The 8,142-nt window shown below is 41.7% G+C and overlaps 1 protein-coding gene across 1 annotated transcript in view; it reads right to left on the bottom strand.

The window, feature by feature from the left end:
* Positions 1-1,222: 1,222 nt before the first annotated feature.
* ITK (IL2 inducible T cell kinase) overlaps positions 1,223-8,142 on the bottom strand; it is a 60,878-nt gene continuing 53,958 nt past the window's right edge. The window contains exons 16-17 of the mRNA XM_058721423.1: positions 6,838-6,995; positions 1,223-4,147 (exon numbers count right to left, since the gene is read on the bottom strand). Coding sequence (XP_058577406.1) covers positions 4,076-4,147; positions 6,838-6,995 — 230 coding nt within the window. The 3' untranslated portion in view covers positions 1,223-4,075. The remainder of the gene's footprint in view (positions 4,148-6,837; positions 6,996-8,142) is intronic.

The raw sequence follows: 8,142 nt of genomic DNA, 5'->3' as shown, positions 1-8,142 counted from the left end.
AGTTGCTTTAGGAGTTTGCTATCTGGGTCATTTCCCGGTGGGAGTCAAGCCCAAAGGTGAGTCCCACAAAGGTCTGAGTAGAAGTTGCAGGCTTTTTCACTTGTGCCCAGTGGTCCTCTGGTGTGTGAACCGGCTCCTGCAGTGGACATGGGCATTTGGTCAACAGGGGAGCTCAACACACCAAAAACATAAGCCAGCCTGTTTTTCGCTGGGACTTTAAGAGGCAGGGGAATAGCTAAGCTATTCATTGCTGTCCAACTGTGACTGAAGAACTCCGAATTACAATTTCCCCGTGTCACCCACACAGCAGATGACAGCGAATGGGTATGAACAATAATCTAGTTCTTGGAACACGGCGAAATTCATCTTCATATTGGCTTCTCTTCTATCGGCTTTACCTCTCTCAAATACACTCACTGTGTTGCTGCCAGAATATATTTTTAAACAGAAATTTGACCTTCTCTCTTTGCACGCTGACATCTTTTCTATCTATAGGTAGAGTTCCAACATTTCTTGTCTTTTCAAATATGGTCCTTATCTAGATTTACAGATTCAGTTTCAATTTGCCTCCCCCCTTAATCATCCTCACCCTTGCCAACACCTCATGGCCATCCCCACAGCTTCCACTCCAGCAAGGATAAGCTGATAATAGCTTCCTCATACATTCTATTTCCTTTATCGTTCTACCTGTTAACTATCTCTCTTACTTCTGCCCACTTGCTTGCTAGAAAAAAACATAATTCATCCTCCAAACTGAGTCGGACATTACATCCTCTATGACGGTATGTCTCAAACTTTAATGTGCTTAGGAGCACCTGTGGATTTTGTGAAAATGCAGATTCTCGTTCAGTGAGTTTCGGGGTGAAGCCAGAGAATTCACACTTGTCACCAGTTGGTCTTGCTGCTATTGCTGGTCTAGGGACCACACTTTGAGTAGCAAGGTTCCAGGAAGTTTTCCTGAGGTCACCCTTCCCCTGATAGATTCCATAACTTTTTTCTCCTCTCCTCTCCTCTTAGACCATATTTCTGTTGTTGCTCTAATTGCTGGATGATTTTACTTGTTTATATGTCTGCCTTCTTAACTGTACCTGAAGTTTCTGAAAACCAAAGACTGCCTTTGTCATCTTTGTTTCTGTAGCTCTCGGTAGAGTATATGATAGGAACACAAGAAGCCTTTGAGATATTTATATCAAATGTTGAATGATATATAGTCTTTACTTGCTTGTGGAACATACAGCCATGTAATCATTTTTATTTGAGGAAAATTTGTGGTTGTTTGACATTTGGGCAAATGGAACCCAGGCCATATATACTGTATTTATTAAAACATATAGCTTTATTTGCTAGACCCAACCTTCAACTATGTGTGCTTTATAAATGGTTAGAGATATTTGTAACATTTTTTATCATGGATACTAGCAGGGACTGTACACTAATAAATATTCAATACATCTAAATATAAATAGTCTCAAAAGGTACAAAATGCAAAATCTATAAAATGCGTCTAGAACCAAAACCTTGTATAAGGGAATTTTTTGTGAACACACGGTACAATTTTCAACATGTGAGAGGGGAAAAGAGAGACAGGAAGCCCCTTTTGCAGGATAGGACACTGGGGAGTGAACTATTGACAAATGTTCAGTTAAGGCCCCAGCAAATCTGAGCGTGAACAAGATAATACCATGCAAGGGGTAATTTTTGAAACCAGACCACAGAAATCAGTCAATTTTGATGTTTTCCTTCTAGGCTGGATGTTCCAGAAATCATCTCTAATTAAGGGTTCCACAAGAGAATGTACAAAAGGCCAAAAAGTAAACAGAGATGATTTTGGATATGTTGAGTAAGGTCATCTTCTGAATGATAGAGTTTTATCTTGAGGCAACCAGTTTCACAATAATTATAGTTGAGGGGCGCCTGGGTGGCTCAGTCGGTTGAGTGTCCGACTTTGGCTCAGGTCACGATCTCACAGTCCATGAGTTCGAGCCCCACATCCGGCTCTGTGCTGACAGCTCAGAGCCTGAAGCCTGCTTCAGATTCTGCATCTCCTTCTCTTTCTGCCCCTTCCCCGCTCACACTCTGTCTCTCTGTCAAAAATAAACATAAAAAATTAAAAAAAAAACCAATAGTTACAGTTAAAAGCTATGCATCTGCATCTCTAGCTGGTCAAAATATCACACAGAAGAGTGAATGACTACACTACCCAATAATCTCTCTACAAGTTTCATCTGAATGCTGTAGGAAAACGAACTCTCTCTTACATCAGTGAACACAAAATGTCCAAGAAGAGTGCAGCTGACTCAAAGTTGAGATGATGATTAAAGGAAGCATTTATATACCCGCAGGAGGATCTTTCAAAGCTGTTTTGAAGCTCATCTATAAATGGCTTCCTGCAACATGACTCTGGAGGGGTGGGTGAATCAAAGGGTTAATTAATTGAGCAACTCCAAAGTCATTAATTCTAACAAAGGTGAAGCTACAGATGAGGAAAAAGAAGATCCTATTCCAACTTGGAGGTTTACATGGCCAACCATAGTGGTCTACGTGGGAGAAACATCATTCTGTGTTGACTTCTTTAATGGCTTTCTAGGTCTTTCCCCCAGCTATATTTATCTCCTTCTCTGCAACCCCTTTTATCATCAGTAGGAGACAGTGCTGAATAGAAATAAAGAAACTGCACTGGTGTCAGACAGATGTAGCCTCTACACTTCCTAGCTCTGTCACTTTGGGGAGGTGTCTTGGCTTTTTAAAGCCTCAGTTCGATTATCTGTAAAATGGGAATAAGAATAGTTTCTCATGGGGTTGGTGTGAACTCAGGATGAAATGAAATTCTGCAGATAAGGCTTGTAGCTCAGTACATGTTCACTGTGCAGATTTCAGTGCTCAATCAACAGTAGGCTGCCTTGTGCGCCTTGAAAGCACCCTACTCAGTGCCTGTTTCTATCCAGATGGTTTGAGCAAGAATAGACCCCTCGTTCCTCTCAGAGACTTTCAGGAGGCGTGAAGCCTCAACCTTGAAGTTGCAAACCTCTAGGGCCTAAACAAGCTTGGATTTCTCTGCAAGACCACACTGCCCGACACAATGCTGCCCTCTGCTGATGAGGGTGGAACAGTGCAGAGGGGACTAATCCTAGAGGCCAGAAAAATTGGTGGTGGAGTCCTCAGTGGGAGTCAGGGTTCAGAAGAAACATCTTCTCCCAAGATGCCTGCAGAAGCATTCTGTGCAGAAGGGAAGGCACAGTGACCTGCCCAGCTTGGTACTAAAGGTGGGTGTTGGAGTACTAACAGCCCAAGGCCTTTCTCTGTACCATTTGTTTCTCCATCGTTTGATGCCCTCTTTCTGTCCAGATGCCAGCCCCAGCCATGAGATAGAAATCGTTCACCCCAGTCCATTGTGTCCCTTCAAGGAGGAAAGTGGCACTGTGCTGGATGAGTAACATGCATTAAGCTGCTTCTAGATTATCCGGCCTCAGATGTGAGCATTAGTTCCATCATCCTCTACGGCAGGAGGCTGCGGCTGACGACATCACAGCGGCTGAGTTTACACCTCCTGACCTTAATTAGTTCGCCGGTTCTCCTTGAAAAAGAGTCACACTCCTCATTTATCTTGCTCCGTATCCTGGGATTCTGTGTTGTCAGGTCAAGTAAAAATCCCTTGACCATAAGCTTTAGATCTCATAAACCCTTGACCATAAACTTTATATTTCATGTTTGAAATAATAACAAAAATAATAATCCACAGCCCTACCCCATCTCTCCTTTTCTCTAAGAAGTGCAAGAAACGTTGCCTGAAAGCTGTCAGATTGAGGTTCGTGCACCACACACAAGAGGCTGGAAGGAGGGTAGAGACATCGCGGCTGCTCTGGCTTCACTCCCAGTTCAGCGGCTGAGCCTCCTGCCTGCGGCTGGGTGCCAGCCCCTGCCAGGGTGCTGCCTCCGTGGCAGCTCAGTGACCGGCGCCACAGGCCGGCTGCCTCTGGGGAGTCCTGGGCTGGTGGCAGCTTTTAATGCTCTATGAATGGAGAATCTGCTTCCCCCATTCAGGATCTGCAGCCCGTGGCCTGGCGCTGAGTCTCTGCTAAAGTCCTGATTCTGCAATTTCAGCCAGTTGACTCAAGAGTCTGCAGAAAGGTGGCCGGTCTTCTGGTTTCTAGAAGGGGAAAAAAAAGAACTCTGTGAGTTCCTCGTACTTGTGTGTAATAGTTAATTCCAAAGCAAACCAGAATTCAAATGTGAATTTGAAAATGTGCTGCTGATTTTCAAATGTGTTTCCATACTTATTGTATTTGAAGCTATCGTGTCTCAGTTGTTAACAGCAGGTATTCAGGAATCATACGGCCTGCTTTTGAATCTAAACTCCTCCTTTCATTAGCTGTGTGACATTGAGCAAGTTACTTAACTTGTTTGAACTTCAGTATTGTTGTCCGTAAAAGGGGGATAATAATAGTATCTATCTCTTAAGACTGTTGTGAGAATTAAATAAAATCATGTATTAAAAATGCACCATTGGGGCACCTGGGTGTCTTAGTCAGTTAAACGTCCGACTTCCACTCTCATCATCTCACAGCTTGTGAGTTCGAGCCCCGCATTGGGCTCTGTGCTGACAGCTCAGAGCCTGGAGCCTGCTTCACATTCTGTGTCTCCCTCTCTCTCTGCTCCTCCCCTGCTCATGCTCTGTCTCTCAAAAATTAATAAACATTAAAAAAATTTTAAAAATGGGCAAAAGATGTCAACAGACATCTCATTAAAGAAGAGATACAGATGGCAAAGAAGCATGTGAAAAGATGCTCAACATCGTATATCATCAGGAAACTGCAAACCGAAACAATGATATACCACTATATAGCTATTAGAATGGTTAAAATCAAAAACACCTGATAATATTAAATCCTGGTGAGGATATGGAACAAAAGGAATTCTCATTGCTGGTGGGATTGCACAATGGTACAACCACTTTGGAAGAGAGTCTGGCAGTTTCTTACAAGGCTAAATGTAGTGGTATCATATGATCCAGCGATTATACTCCTAGATAGTTACCCAATGGAGCTGAAAATTTATGTTCATACAAAAACCTGCACACAGATATTTATAGTAGCTTTATTCACAATTGCCCAAACTGCAAGCAATCAAGATATCCTTTAATAGGTGAATGGATAGCCAAACTGTGGTACACCCATCCAATGGAATATTATTCAGTGACAAAAGGAAGTGAGCTATCAAGCCAAGAAAAGACATGGAATAATCAACAAATGCATATTGCTAAGTGAATGAAACCAGTCTGAAAAGGCTACACATTATATGACTTCAACTATATGACATTCTGGGAAAGGTGAAACTTGGTCAGTAAGATCAATAGTTGCCAAAGGTTTGGACAGAAGAAAGGAATGGATAAATAGATGAAAGCCCAGTGGATTTGAAGGCAGTGAAACTATTCTGTATGATACTATAATGGTAGATATATAATATTGTATATTTGTCAGAACTCCTAGAACTGTACAACACAAAGAATGAATCTTAATGCAAACCATGATCTTTAGTTAATGTATAAGTAGTGGTTGATTAATTGTAACAAATGTACCACACTAATGCAAAATGTTACTAATGGAGGGGGGAGGTATATGGGAACTCTCTTTACTATTTGCTCATTTTTTCCTGTAAATCAAAAACTTCTAAACAATAAAGTCTATTAGCTTAAAAATCAATAAAAGAGTTAAAAAAAGAAAAAAGTGCTAAGTAAATTTCAGCTATCATAATTATGACAGCATTTAATTCTCGTGAAGTTGGACTGAATTTGTTTTGCGCCTTTCTTTATGTCTTCATTGTTTGTTTGTTTCTGAATACAAAGCCTCTGTGAACTTACAGATCAAGCATTATTTAATTCTCTTATGAGTAAGAAAAAGGAGGTTCAGAGAATTGCCCAAGATTAATGACTAAGGAGTGGCAAAGCTAGGACAAAGTCTGAGTATCCTATACTTTCTTAATTCCACCTTATTACCCTTCAACAATCTGAATTTGTGTTAATTCTCTGTTCAGCAGCTTTTAATTGTCATTGAACTTTAAAACTTTCTAACTCCTCCAAAGGACATCTAAGACTCATGCTGATGTGGCTTAAGATATAGCCTGCAACCCAAGCATGGGATAACTGAGGCATCTGGGAGGGTGCAGAGTAATTGGTTTTTCAGTCTAAATTGTTGAACAAATAAAATGAACTTGAATTAAGTCACTTTATTTTATTTTATTTTATTTTATTTTACATGTTTTATTTATTTTTGAGAGAGGGAGAGAGAGAGCACAAGTGGGGGAGGGGTAGAGAGAGGGGGGCAGAGGACCTGAAGTGGGGTCTGTGCTGACAGCAACGAGCCCACGTGGGGCTTGAACTCATGGACCACGAGATCATAACCTGAGTTGAAGTCGGACACTCAACCAACTGAGCCACCCAGGGGCCCCCTAATTAAGTCATTTTAATATTTGCACAGCACATGTGAACTTCTGCTCACCAATTTACGAGCTAACTTCATGTGTACTTGATGGTTTTATGATGTCATGGACGTCTTTTCTCGGAAAATTGGCATATTGGCACAGGTCTGACCCCCTCTTCCTCTCTAACAGTGTTTTGGCTTGTGAAATTATACTGCAGATCAAATAATATTTCAGGTCACTGCCAGCTCTTTGAGGGATGGGCAACCTCTTTAGTTAGTAGACACTCCAACCCACTTTCTTGCTACTCTACTTCAGCTTTACTTGCTTCTTACCCTCTAAGAGGCTCCCTTTCTCTAGAGAATGTGACAGACCCTAACGTTGTCGATGGTGACGCAGGGGGAAACCGCTTCCTTTACTGACCTCTTTCCAGCAATGATTCATGATCTGGTAGATATTTGAGGAGGCCAGCCGGGGCTTGTATAAGCGAAATCCAGTAGAGATATCTTCCACCACCTCTGAGTTGCTTCGGTTTTCATACGGGATTTTGCCTTCACTGAAGACTTCCCACATCAGCACACCTACAAGAAACGGGGAGTGCAGCACAGCTACAGTTCACAAACAGCAACCAAATGTACATCTAGAAATTGCAATTTCCTTGACATTAAGGTTCAAGTCCCTACCTTCAGGAAGTATAATAGCAATCCACCTGAGCTGTATTTCTAAACAACGGAGATTTCCCGGTCTTTCTAGTGATGAAGAACTTTCAAGCTCAGCCCTTTGTTATAGCTAACTCAAATGTTACTACTAAAAGTTGCAGGGGATGCAAACTGAAATGTTACACATCATGTAAATGAATGGAGTGGGTGAGATGTGCTGGAATGGGGACTAGGACAGACTGTAGAGAACTGAGGGTCAAATTCTGTCTTCAGAGGACAGTTGTGCTTTAGCTCCAGCCAACATAGGGCACATGGGGATGAGGGTTCAGTATTGCAGCATTTTCTGTCTTTTTAAAAAGAACTCATAAATTGAGAGTTTTAAAATAGAAACACAATTTGATTTTTTAAAATACTGTGAGGGTGCCTGGTTACTTAGACGGTTAAGCATCCAACTCTTGATTTAGGCTCAGGTCATGATCTCACAGTTTGTGGGGTTGAGCCCCCCATCAGGGCATGCACTGACAGCATGTAGCCTTCTTGGGATTCTCTCTCTCTCCCTGTCTGTCTCTGCTCCTCCCCTGCTCATGCTCTCTCTTTCTCTCGCAAAATAAACACCAAAAAAAAAAAAAAAAAGTAAAATACTGTGTAGACAGAACAAAAAATATCTCCAAGTTGTCCATTTTTGACCTCTGATTTAAACCCTTTCCTCTTCTGTCTTCAGAAGAAATGTCCCACCCAGTTTTATTATGTACCAATATATTCATAGGATGTCAGAGTGGGAAGAGAGCTTGCAGATAACCACTTTCCTTGGTTTTCAGAGCATATTTCAGAGATTCTTAGGGCAGAGTTTTCCCAACTATGATTCCCAAGACGTCTGAATAAAAATCACCTCAGAAGTTTGTTCAAATGGCAGATCCTGGGCCCCCAGCCCAGACCTCTGGATCAGGATTTCTAAGGGGTCTAAAGAGGCATCTCAGGAGTTCTGGAAATTTGGAACCTGACTGTGAATAAGACTGTGTAGCTCCTTAAGATACCAGAATTTCAAGTGAGATTTCTTTGGAAAATTGAG

This window comes from Neofelis nebulosa, chromosome 1 (genome assembly GCF_028018385.1).
Source record: "Neofelis nebulosa isolate mNeoNeb1 chromosome 1, mNeoNeb1.pri, whole genome shotgun sequence".
NCBI classification, from domain to species: Eukaryota; Metazoa; Chordata; class Mammalia; order Carnivora; family Felidae; genus Neofelis; species Neofelis nebulosa.
This window is presented reverse-complemented; position numbering and strand designations above follow the sequence as displayed.